This window comes from Ostrea edulis, chromosome 5 (assembly GCF_947568905.1).
Source record: "Ostrea edulis chromosome 5, xbOstEdul1.1, whole genome shotgun sequence".
Taxonomy (NCBI): Eukaryota; Metazoa; Mollusca; class Bivalvia; order Ostreida; family Ostreidae; genus Ostrea; species Ostrea edulis.
The window spans coordinates 34,676,526-34,690,281 of record NC_079168.1 but is presented as its reverse complement, the minus strand read 5'-3'; the positions used below and the strand labels follow the sequence as shown (position 1 = coordinate 34,690,281).

At 36.3% G+C, this 13,756-nt stretch overlaps 1 protein-coding gene across 1 annotated transcript in view; it reads right to left on the bottom strand.

Moving 5' to 3' along the window:
- Nucleotides 1-3,571: 3,571 nt before the first annotated feature.
- LOC125650830 (lamin-B1-like) overlaps nucleotides 3,572-13,756 on the bottom strand; it is a 20,346-nt gene continuing 10,161 nt past the window's right edge. The window contains exons 6-11 of the mRNA XM_048879370.2: nucleotides 13,122-13,342; nucleotides 12,753-12,966; nucleotides 10,686-10,805; nucleotides 10,324-10,443; nucleotides 9,410-9,502; nucleotides 3,572-6,972 (exon numbers count right to left, since the gene is read on the bottom strand). Coding sequence (XP_048735327.1) covers nucleotides 6,940-6,972; nucleotides 9,410-9,502; nucleotides 10,324-10,443; nucleotides 10,686-10,805; nucleotides 12,753-12,966; nucleotides 13,122-13,342 — 801 coding nt within the window. The 3' untranslated portion in view covers nucleotides 3,572-6,939. The remainder of the gene's footprint in view (nucleotides 6,973-9,409; nucleotides 9,503-10,323; nucleotides 10,444-10,685; nucleotides 10,806-12,752; nucleotides 12,967-13,121; nucleotides 13,343-13,756) is intronic.

Genomic DNA, 13,756 nt, shown 5'->3' with positions numbered 1-13,756 from the left:
AACAATTTTTAGGGACATCCTAGCCCTGGGGTCAAAATTCACCAAAAAAATATACAAAATGGTTCCTTTTTGTCATGGTTTGAATCCACCTCATACCACACCTTTACGTTTTTTTTAAATTTCACATTTTCAACATTTTTTATATTTTGTATAAAAATTTGTATATTTTCCTTCAGAAGTTCAATTAAAATGTATATCATTCTTCACCTAAAAAGTATTAAGTGAACGCAAATTACAAATTCCCTGTACACAAATGTAATCAAGGGGAACTGTATGTATATCTCGAGGTAGCAGACTTTGTTCTGAGGACAATAATTATTCCTGCTGTGTTGACTAATCTCAAGTACATGTGCCGAGCATAAAAGCAAAAATTGCCGTTGGCAACTTACTGCATTTGTTTGGCCTAACGTCATAAACTTCGAACGAATATGGATCAAGTTTTTTGTATTGCTCAACTTTTTTCTTTTGTTATCCCACCTTGACCCTTTACTGAATGAATCGGAATTTTCTTCATTGTCTAATTAAAAACTATAACTGACAAGGTGCAGATACATAATTATGATTCTCTAACAACTCTTGATAACAAGAAATTTCAGATATTGAATCCGATGTCATTTACATTTTTGTAAACAAAATCCAGTTACATAGAGAGGTGGTTTCACATGGATCCAAAAACAACTGAAATTTTTATTTTGTCGTGAATTTGGGGAGCTTTTTGAATTTCATCAAAATGACAATTTCATTAAACGTATCATTTTCAATAGAAAAAAAAATTGAAAAGATTTATACTCGTGCATCATGTAATTGATAGTAGTGCCAAAACAATTCAAGATATTGGGTGGAAAATATCTTCTTTGTCCAGAGTGGATTGACCCTTGGTCTTTGAACATGTGACCTCAAAATTAATAGGGGTCATCTATTCCTCATGATGTACCAGTGTACCAAGTTTGGTGTCAATCAAGCAAATGATTCTTAAAATATTACTATGTCCAGTTTGAACTTTGACCATATGAATGCAAAATGAATAGGGGTGATCTACTCCTTAGTATGTACCAAGTTTGATGTCCGTCAAGCAAAGGGTTCTCAAGATATTATGCGTAAAATATCTTCCTATAATCCAGAGTGGAATGACCTTTGACCATGTGACCTCAAAATCAATAGGGGTCATCTATTCCTTAGGATGTACCAGTGTATTAAGTTTGATGTCCAACAAGCAAAGGGTTCTCAAGATATTGACAGTATCTTGCTATGTCTAGTTTGCCCCTTCACCAAATGACCTCAAAATCAATAGGGGTCATCTTAAAATATACCAAGTTTGATGTCTTACAGTCTATCAAGCAAAGGGTTCTCAAGATATTGAACGGACAGTATATTCCAATGTCCAGTTTAACTCTTGACCATGTGACAACATCAATAGGAGTCATCCACTCCTTAGGATGTACCAGTGTTAAAGTTTGATGTATGTCAAGCAGAGAGTTCTCACAAGATACTGAGTGGACAGTATCTTCCTATGTCAACCGGTTGCAGTAGCTCAGTGGTAGAGCGTTCGCTTCATAACCAGTAAGTTTGAGTCCCACTTGTGCCATGGCTGCATCAAACTTAAGACGTTAAATTAAGTGGTGATTTCTCCTTTGTCAAATGCTTGGCATTTAGAAGTGAAGAGAATCAGGGGTCTTTTGGATATGAGCCGTGTCATTTAGCAGACAGGATCTTTCCATGTCGACCAGTTGCAGTAGCTCAGTGGTAGAGTGTTCGCCTCATAACCGGGAAGTTGTGAGTGTTATGGCTGCGTCAAACCTACAATGTTAAAATAGGTAGTGATTGCTCCTTTGCCAAACACTTGGCATTTAGAAGCAAGAATCAGTGACGGGTCTTCCAGGTATGACCTTAAAAATAGAGGTCCTGTGTTGCACCAGGTATTGGCATGATAAAGAACCCTCACTGTTACAGCCTCGAGCACCAAGCATAGGTCTGAATTTGTGGTACTTCATCTACAGCTGATGATGTCTCAATGCGAGTGAAAAATTCTTGACGAGACATAAAACAATCTTCCCATGTCCAGTTTGACCCTTGACCTCAAAATCCATAGGAGTAATCTACTCCTTAGAATGTACCAGTGTACAAAGTTTGATGTCTGTCAAGCAAAGGGTTCTCAAAAATATTGAACAAGCAGTATATTCCTGTGTCCAGTTTGACCTTTGACAATGCGACCTCAAATAGGGGTCATGTACTTCACGTTCTTAGGATGTACCAGTGTACCAAGTTTGATGTCCGTCAAGCAAATGGTGCTCAATATTAAGTAGACAGAGTGGATTGACTCTACTCACAACCAACCACAAATGAAATATTATGATCAAGTGAATTGAGCAGACAACATGCAAGTTTACTTAAAGATTACAACATTGGAGTGGAGAGTTCTTCATGGGACCTGGGGCGTAAAACAATCAAACAACTACATGTGTTGGAGCGACATGAATGCACCTGCTGGCAACCAAGTTCAAATCCCAAATTTCAGTTCAAAATGTTCATGGAAACTGAATTAACATTTCCTTAACCCACGGGCCATAACTCTGCCAAGAGTTAGTATCTCACGGTATACATGTACCTTAAATTTCAATTCAAAATCTATGACCAAGAAAATAAGCAGTGACTGAATACGAGACTTTCGAGATACGGATCCACAGACTTTTATTGCGCATTGAATGAAATTTGTAGGGCATGTCACTTCCAGATTACAATAACAACTAAGTAAACAAACGTGGAATACTTCAACTACTATCAAATCTCTGCATTCAAATGTTATCTTTGAAAGAAAATAATCACTAGAACCATTGTATAGGAAAATGCATTTGATTAAATTATGCGAGTTGGCAAGGGAAATAAATCTAGGGAGTATCTTGAGGATATCGGCAAAACTTCACTTCTTGCATCCTTTGACACACGTCTAAATATACCTTTTCCCTTCCATCTAATTTACACCCAGGTATTAAGCACAAAGAGTCACTTGGATCGTCATCGTAGGATGGTGCATAGCTCTTTACGGACCATTTGTATCGATGTCAACTTCGCCCTACAATTGGTCATTACCACAAGACCATGGTGTACAAATGTCAAATATAATCGGTCACTCCAGCACATCCCAGAAGTTCCATATTGTTTTGACTTATTGTTATAGTAATCTGTTTTGAATTTTTCAAAAAAATTACCCAACCAGAACCAAATACAAACTTAACTGCATATCTAAATCGAAAGTTTCATTTCAAAATGTCCATATATGAGAAACTGATATAAGTGGAAAATCGAGGTTTAAAATTTTCAAGGCCCAACTCCAAGAAATAATATCCGTTTACAACCCCATAAAAACTAGACCCCTGTATTGTCTTGATATATGGCCAGGTATAACCCAGATAATGAGAAATTGAATTGTTTGAAATTCTTAGTCAAAATTTAGTATGCCAGCAACACTAAAATAGAATTTAACAAGCTCATTCTTTTGTTCCGACTTCAACATGGCTCAAGTGAAAAGTGCTTCCAATAAAACTGTTTCCAATTTTCTTCAAAGAAACAAAAATTAATAATAAGAATTGTTTATTATTGTATATGGTTAACTACCAAAAGCATATATAAATTAAAATTCCAAAATGTTAGCTAATTAAAACCTTAAGCTTATTGGAGACAACATAAATTTAAAAGCGTACAACAAACATGGGCCAAAATTGTCTAAACCATTTTCTTTTATACCCTGAATGTCCCATGAACAATAACATGCAAAAAAGCACTGTTTTAAACAAGTGAAAACTCAATAGAAAATAATGTGCACTGAAATAGCACATGATAATGCCGGTCATTTTATTAATCATAAACAGACGAGTATGCATGGTACAAGATCATGCCAACCCTGGAACAACAATTGACAATATTATCTCTTTAAATTGTTAAAATAACTATATTTCAAAGCATGTCCTTTTATCATATGCATGTATTTAAGATTTCATTCACATGGTATGAACTACTTTACAATTTTGAGTTGTACAATATCTAACATTATACCCTTTAATTTATAATTGACATATGCAATTATTAGCTCTTATTAAAAAGCCCTTTGCATGTCCAAGTGAATTACAGCCTACATCATTATTCCCAAGGGACAAATGGAATCTTCAAATGGACAGACACAATTTGGTCATAATCAAAATGATCTTTGTATGTCTAAATGAACTCCTAGAAATACTATGGCTTAGATCATTATTCCCACAAGAAAATTGGAATTATACCCATTGTGTGATGTGCTTGTCGAGGCTTTGCAAATTTTGTTGTACGTACGTGTGTGTGTGTGTGTGTGTATATATATATCATTGTTGGAAACAAAATTTTTATTTATATAATCAGCTGGACTTAGATATCTATAACACTGATATCTCGAATACCATGGATATGTTGAAGCAATATGAAGTCCCAACCACTTGTTAAGTATTTTACATTCGATATCTCGAATAAGTTTTTTCTCAATCCAGATAAGAAAGTTCGACTGTATATTGTTTATTATTTATAGCGAGCAAAGCTCGCTTCGCAAAGCGACGAGCTCGCTCCAATGATAACGCAATTAAGTCATGTGGTTTGCTCTTCATCAGCTGAAAAATGATGGGGACTACCCATAATGCCCCCTGAAAAATGTCGCCGTCATTGTGGTATACTTTATTGACAACCCCATAGATAAAACAAATAGTTTGGAAAGTAGATCTACCACAAATGATTTTAAATTCCAAACAAACTTTCCCATACCTTCGTACATTTTATTGTGGACAAATGAATGGTTTGAAAGAAAAAAATATTGCAGCTAATGATGGCGTCACAATGCACTGTTCACATCAACAGCATTATATTTCCCGCATTAAATGAAATGCCTAAAGTCATGTTGTAAGATGTCATGCGTCTTCGCTCGTCTCAACGGTCACACCATATACATATTATTAACTGATATGTAGCTAGATCTTTTGATTGTATATTGTTTAATGTCCCTCTCGAGAATTTTTCGCTCGTATGGAGACTAAATTTTATGAAAAAAGTGTTTTTCGACTTTTTTTAAACCCTTGCAATTTTTTTTAAAAAGTGTTAATAACTACTTGATTTTAAGCTGCAATTTACAGTTCTCTACAGATGCACCAATTGACAAAGTTTATTGACTCAAGGACTCAAATACACATGAGCCCAAAAAGGGCTATGACACAAATGACCTTATCATTTTAATTAAAGGTCAAAGAGACCTTGATGTACGGTGTGACACACCTACCAGTAGACTTAAGAGGCATTAATTGACCAAGTTTGATGACTCTAGGCCAAGTAATATTTGTTATAAATCGAACAAGGTTTTGCCATATCATATTAATCAAAGGTCAAAGTGACCTCACATTAAAGTGGGACCCTCCTTCTACACAAGATGTATCAGCTGTATGTATTAAGGTTGATTATTCTAGGTCTCTTAGTATTTACATATAGTAAGTTATGAACCGGATACGAAAAAATTAACGGACAAACACAAATGCAACACCATAATACATCCCATCTTCAATTGACATATTAAAAAAAAAGCTTGTGTAAGCAAGGAGTATCATTACGATTACAAAATATATACACGCAAGAGGTTTCTACTTGGACTTGTCCCCAGTACCTTGGTCTTAACTAATCCATGTAAAATCACCTACATGTGAAAAAATCAAGCCCATGCTTTACAACCAAAACAATAACTTCAGAAGTCACAACAATACAGGAAAATGTGTATCAAGAATATGTCTCTACAAACTGGAATAATATCCTCTATTTTAGTGAAAATGAGATTCTCTAGACATTCATCACTGCACTAACATAAGTTAATCACAATAGTATTTCTGGTCTAGCAATCACTATAAAACTATTACTATTAACCATACAATACATATACATACCTGATTAAAAATTTACAGCTTGATATGTCTTTACTTTGCAAGTAACCAAAATCATCCAGTTTCATTGCATCAAATAAATAATAATGGTACATGAAACAAACATTACAATTAAAGTGTTTTTTTGTTTTTTTTTAAATTGCAGTTACAGGACTCGATGGGCGGTTTCAAGAGAAACACCAACTTGATAATCTCAAGATGAAATACATCTCCAATAGGTATACTGTATTCAAAAGTTAAAGACTCATTGTAATTTTCAGAGTTTTACATCATGAATGGAAGGGGGGGAAAACCCACACAAAAAATAACACAACCCTTGTGTGAAATCAAAGTGAAAGAAAAAAAGAAGGGAAAATGAAAATTAATCACTTGGAGAGAAAATACAGATATAAATGATTAAAATGACTTACAAATATAATATTCTATAAAAATGTACATGCAAGGAAAATGTCTTTGTCACACTGTTACATACAAAGAATGCAATATTTTGGTGTAAATAAAAATGGTGGGTATATAAAAGTATGATGCTGCTCAGCAAATGTTTTCTGTATTAAACCTGGTACTTCATATGTGCATACCCAAAAGCTTTATCTCGCACAAGATTAGAATTCCCCAAAAAATGCTTTCCCCACACATGAGAGTAATCGCATCTATTTAAGCAAATATGTACACATTTTGTCCTTGAACACACAAAAATTTGTAAGTAATGCCCGTCTATGGATAAAAATATCGAGATGAATTGGGAGATTCCTTAACGGAGAACAATTGCTGCCTTGGTTTCACCAGACATAGGAACGATAAAAAAACATCTTCCTACATCTTTTCTGTAACTTTAACTTAAGAGGTCTTGTACACCATATGACAACATTACCATGAACATTAAGAACATTTGTCATAGGTCATAGGCAAAACACTGGCTATCCCTGATGCACATACTGGATAGGACATCATCTGCTGCATTTATCATCATCCACAGTGATCCTAGTCCCAATTCAATGTCTCACATTACTGAACATCTATCTGAGCCTGCCCTCTGCAAAATAAGATACACATGTTAGGTCTGCCATGCGTGCAGTAAGCCAGTTACCTGGAAGGGAGCCCACTGCTGTGGAGGATGCAAATAATCCTGCACGTTAATCAAAATGCTGATGATGATGATGATCTTTATTTCTACATTAACAAATGTTTTGTCAATAATAAACCTATGCCATACCTGTCAACCCTAAATGATTGCAAAGAGGAACAAAGGCAGTTGGAGGTCTGGGGGCGACTTCAAGCCCCCAGTTGAGGTGCAGGGCAGTAAATCTGTTTGGGGTTCAGGGAGGTTATGCACATGCATCATTTTAATTAATAGTAGTGCCAAAACAATTCAAGATATTGAGCAGACAATATCTTCCTTGTCCAGAGTGGGTTGACCCTTGGCCCTTGACCATGTGACCTCAAAATCAATAGGGGTCATCTACTCCTTAGGATGTACTAGTGTACCAAGTTGGTGTCAATCAAGCAAATGATTCTTAAACAAGAGATGTTTGTAAAACACATATGCCCCCCATGGTGCAAAATTGAAAAGGGTTATAAACACACATCATTTAATTGAGAGTAGTATCATCAATTCCAAATATTGAGCAGACAATATCTTCCTATGTCAAGAGTGGATTGACCATGTGACCTAAAAATCAATAGGTGTCATCTTCTCCTGAAGATGTACCAGTGTACCAAGTTTAATGTCTGTCAAGCAAAGGGTTCTCAAGATATGGAGCAGACAGTATATTCCAATGTCCAGTTTAATCCTTGACCTTTGACCATGTGATCTGAAAATCAATAGGGGTCTTCTTCTCCTGAAGACGTACCAGTGTACCACGTTTGATGTCTGTCAAGCAAAGGGTTCTCAAGATATTGAACGGACAGTATATTCCTATGTCCAGTTTGATCCTTGACCTTTAAACATGTGACCTCAAAATAAATAGGGGTAATTTTCTCAAGAAGATGTACCAGTGTACCAAGTTTGATGTCTGTTAAGCGAAGGGTTCTCAAGATATTGAACGGACAGTATATTCCTGTCTAGTGTGACCCTTGACCTTTGACCTCAAAATCAATAGTGGTCGTCTTCTCCTGAAGATGTATCAGTGTACCAAGTTTGATGTCTGTCAAGAAAAGGGTTCACAAGATACTGAGCAGACAGTATATTCCCATGTCAAGTTTGACCCTTGACCTTTGACCATGTGACCTCAAAATCAATAGGGGTCATCTTCTCTTGAAGATGTACCAGTGTATAAATTTTGATGTCTGTCAAGCAAAGGGTTCTCAAGATATTAAACGGACAGTATATTCCTATGTCCAGTTTGACCCTTGACCTTTGACCATGTGACCTCAAAATCAATAGGGGTCATTTTCTTCTGAAGATGTACTGGCGTACCAAGTTTGATGTCTGTCAAGCAAAGGGTTCTCTAGACATTGAATGGTCAGTATATTCTTATGCCCAGTTTGACCCTTGACCTTTGACCATATGACCTCAAAATCAATAGGGGTCATCTACTCCTTAGGATGTACCAGTGTGCCAAGTTTGATGTCTTTCAAGCAAAGGGTTCTCAAGATATTGAACGGACATTATATTCCTATGTCCAGAGTAGATTGACCCTTGACCTTTTGACCTGAAAAACAATAGGGATCCTCTTCTACTCATAACTAACCCACATATGAAATATCATTATCATCAAGTGAATGGTTCTCAAGATATTGAGCGGACAACACATGGTCTACAGACCGACCGACCGACAGACAGGTGCAAAACAATATGCCCCCTCTTTTTCAAAGGGGGGCATAAATATAGGAGACAAAATATTACCATGTCCAGTTTGATCCTTGACCATGTGAATCCAAAATTAATAGGGGTCATCCTTTCCTCATGTACAAGTGTACCAATTTTAATGTCTAGGAAAGGTATCAAGTGAACAGGATCTCAAAATCAATAGGGTAATATTATCTACTCCTTAGGATGCACCAGTATACCAAGTTTGATGTCTATCAAGCAAGGGGTTCTCAAGATATTGAGTGGAGAGAATATTCTTATGTCCAGTTTGACCCCTGACCATGTGACCTCAAAATCAATAGGGGTTATCTACTCCTTAGGATGTACAAGTGAACCAAGTTTGATGTCTGTCAAGCAAAGGGTTCTCAAGATATTGAGTGGACAGTATCTTTCTGTGTCCAGTTTGACCCTTAACCTTTGACCACATCACCTCAAAATCAATAGGAGTCCTTTCCTACTCATAACCAACCCACATCTCAAATATCATTACAATCAAGTGAAGGGTTCTCAAGACATTGAGCAGACATGTGGTCTATCGAGTGTGACAGGTGCAAAGCAATAACCCCCTCTTCTTTGAAGGGAGGCATACTAATGGGTAGGAGTGGGGAAGAAATACGATGATGCAGACAAAAGACAGGCAACATCATAAAAGAAGTCTTACCCCTGAGCCAGCAGCCTCGGACCCTGACAGTGGTCGGTAAGTAGAGGTTGTTATCCTCTGAATTCTCTTCGTCATGGTTCTCCTGGCAACTTCCTAGTTTACAATAAAACATAAACCATGTACACTTTATGTTTGCATGCAAGGGCAAAGTGGCAGCATAGAGGATAAGTGCACTTCACCCAAGTCAATTGTGAGGAAAAATAAGATTTAAAATGATAAAAAAAAATTTCTTATACAATAAATCTGACAATTATGACAATGTACATTCTTGGGTCATGACAAAATTCATACATAAACATAAATTAAATTGACTGCATCAGAATAAATCTTCTCATAAAATCAGGTTTAATGGCAGCAACTGCCACAAACTTCTTTTTGACCCCAAGATTACTGTAGACTTCTTATTTTACATGAATACTTTTAAAATATGACAAAATGACTTGTATACGTCAAATCGCATGAACATGAATTCGTATGTAGACTGTTAATCAAGTCAAGAGTTCTTTCATGTATTTTAGCAACAGAAAAATAAAAGAAAGTAATTTTATTTCACTAGTGGGCGTGCCTATCGTGAAATTACACGATAATAAATTCCTCAAAAATATTTAGGCATTTACAGTATGTAAATAGATATCAAGTAAAATTTGAAAAAAATATTACAATGTGGGGGAACTGTAACTTCCGATATCTGGGTGTCCCCAGGCAATATTAGGTAAAGGTGTGTGGGCAATCACTTTGCAAACTCAAGTCAAGGCCATGCAGCAATAGTCACATGTAATTGCCTAAACAATATACATGTAATTGTCTATCTTACTTTCAACATGCAATCTACCTGTACATGAAGATGGACTTCCTGCAATCTTAATCTTGGTGCTACTGGTAGAGCTAATAATACAAATGGCTATTGTCCTTACCTCTCCATCCGAGTTCACTAAAACACACACCATGACTTCTTTGTTAGGAATCCACTTTGAACTTTTCATCACAAGGTCATTGGGTGGGCTATGTGTCTGTCCAGAGCCAGAACTCCAAATCTACATGCAAAATGCAACATAGTAAGTGTACATTTTCCTCTCCAGCATCCAATATACTGCTCCATGTATTAACTTCAAATTTTTTTTTTTTTTTTTTTTTATATATACATCTAATTCATCCATGCAAAACATTCCAATATTTTCTTCTGGTCTCAAGGAGTTATTGGTGCACAAAATCTTATATGGTCTTAAAAGTTCTTACAAAGTTTGTATCCGTGTAATAATATTGTTCAATGACTCACAGTACAGGTCTGTCCTGCTTTCATGAGGAGAGAACGGTGGAATTTGTAGTGTGCTTTGCTCTCTGCATCCTCATCTTCTGAATGGCGTAATTTTAACTGCCATGTTCCTACAGCAACATCCTGCAGCAAAATAATGGTAGTATATATATATATATATATATAACTACTGTACATATATCATCAATTCAGTAACTGTGATAACACAAGTATATATTACTTTCATCATACAACAACCCTTTAGAGTAGTATTATCACAAACGTCTACTTTTTCAATGAACAAACTGAAAGGACCCTGAGGGAAGGGAGGGGGGTGTTCATGGTATGAACAAACTGAAACACCTATATTATACTCCTAGTAGTGTATCAGTCCTAATACAGAGGCTTTTGACTTGCAGAGACAGCTGTCTGGAGCAAGGATTGTATCGCCCGAAGGGTGAGATGACTTCTCACATCATCACCAGTGTGGGATCGACTACATATACGAGACGGCCCTTGTACCAAAGATGCTCCATACCAAATTTGAAAAGAATTGGAATGGCAGTTCTTAAGAAGTTAAAAATGTTCAATCGTTATCGCACAACTAACGAACGATGCACGAAGACATGGACCAATAGGAACAGTTCACCTGAATCGTACTAAAACATCTATTTACAGCGAAACTTAATCATTGGGAACTCTTAATTAGAATCTCGTTTTTAGGCCTGTGCCTGAGCTGGAAATGTCAGATTTTGTGAAAAATAACGGCAATTTCACTGCAAGAAAAACTGAGGGAAACTTCAACACTCTTACAACTGGATGGTAGAGGTGTGTACGAGAGTTTTTCTCGACATCTCCATGAGAATTGCTATCAACATGTCATCGAATCCCATTTGTTTTCTTATATAAGGAAAAAGCTTCTGTCTTAGTGAAAGACAACACAAGGAAAAGGCAACAGAAAACAAGAAAGCTGATCCCCTTGCAGGACTTTAGAAAGTTGATAGAAACGAACCAGTTGGGGTTGGGTAAGCTCAAACATTTTTTTTGCCGACAAAACTAGCAGTTCATCATTGATACCTTTCATTTTCTGTTTAGGTCCGGTAAACTTGGTAGTAAAATATCTAGTTTTAAACATTCCTCCATCACAGGAGAACTAGCATTGCAACAGTTATGTATTACCGCTCCCTTAATGCCACTGTTTCAAATACATCTGCCTAAAACCAACACCTGTACCTACACAAGCAGAGCTGCCAACATTATAAAATGGGAAATAGTAAGGTGGGGGTCAGGGGGCCGCCTAGACCCCCTGCCGCTGGAGATTTTTTTTATGAATAAACATGTTACCTGAGCAATTTTAGGCACGTTTCAATTCCAAATTTAATGAATTTAGACATACTAATTGTTATACATTTTACAACTGCAAAAGATCAAATACATCTTTTATTGATTTTACTTTCTAAAACTTGGGTAAAAAAATATTGTTACATTAGTATATTGCATAATTTTACAGTTACTGAATCAGTTATTCTGGCAAGGTTTTTTTATGTCATTTTCGCCGCTGTGAGAAATGTTGAAGTTTGTCCAACAGATTGTACACTTATACAAACTCCCCCTTTCTGACTTTGAAATGAATAGATGTTTACAGTGTACTTGCATATTGTTCTTTGAATTTCTAGCTCCATTAGGTTTTCTCCTTTGGGGGAGTATTGTTGTTATTTCCATCAACACATGCTTTACGTTTAGTAGCAGCTGCCATATTGATTATTTTAAAGCATTAAAATGATCGAGACTATATAGACTATGCAAACAAACGTAGCAACGACTATAGCTTGCTTATTATAAAAGTAAAAACCAATGACGGACAGCTCTAAAAATTTCGAAATGTCAAATAAGCGAAAATCGGAAGATGTACAGTAAAATCGTAAGGTGTATTTTCTGCCCTAAAATCGTAAGCCTTACGCCAAAATCGTGAGGGTTGGCAGCTCTGCACAAGCATTCAAAGGGAGATCAGAGAGCTTTCTGATTCTCCAGATTCTACTTGTACTTGGAGTGACATCTAAAATAAGACATTACTGCTGCATAGGAATGTACCTCTCCTGAAGTGTTTTGAAGTCGAATGAACTTCCCATCTGAGTCGATCTCTTCAATGTTCACACTGCCACTTGCTGAGGACTGTGCAGAAAACCCCGAGGCAGAATGAGATTCAAACTCCTGGACTGCCTCTGATAAGGCAACTCTTTTTCTTTTATGCCCCCTCTTGCTGCCTGATGTAGATCCTGGGGAAGAAGATTGTGACAAGTTCAATCTGAAAGAAAACAAATTAAAGTCACAGCCACACTACAACAAATGTAGTATACCATACCTATCATCTGATGTTTTTTTACATTTACAATGACCTACAAATACATTTATCATGTTTTTACTGATATCTTATTATATTTACTCTATTATAACACTTGCCTTTCCTCTTCACTTTCCAACAGTTTTCGGTAAGTGGCAATCTCATTATCCAGTTTAATCTTGACCTCTAGAATATCTGCATATTCTTGACTCTGTTCCTCTACGGTGACTCGGAGATCTGAAATCTCCTGGTCTTTTAGAGTCAGTCGCTCCTCAGACTCCTGCTGTTCACGGACCAGTTGAGACTGCAGACCCGACACTTGTGCCTCCAATGCTGCATTCTAACAAAGATTACATAAGGAATGAAACAAACATTTTACCATACCATATATATAAGAAAGTGCGAATTCAAATCACATACCATCCATTATATTTACATTCTCATTAACTCCATTGCAAGATTTGAATTGTATTTCACAAAAAGTCTGTGTGCCCCAAGAAAAGGAGAATTCAACACTGCACCAACAGAGCTCATTGTGTTATAAAACCTTTATCAAGTTAAACTGAATCAGCTGTTCTATCAATTTCATGTATGTAAGGAGTAGGTAGTTTACTTTGAAATATTTCAGTATTTCATTGAAAATATGTAAATATAAGCATTGAATGATGCTTGAAAATCGAGGAAAATTCTTAAAGTGCTTGAAAAAGTCAAATTTTGAAACAATATCCAAATTCAGTAACCTCGACAACATTGC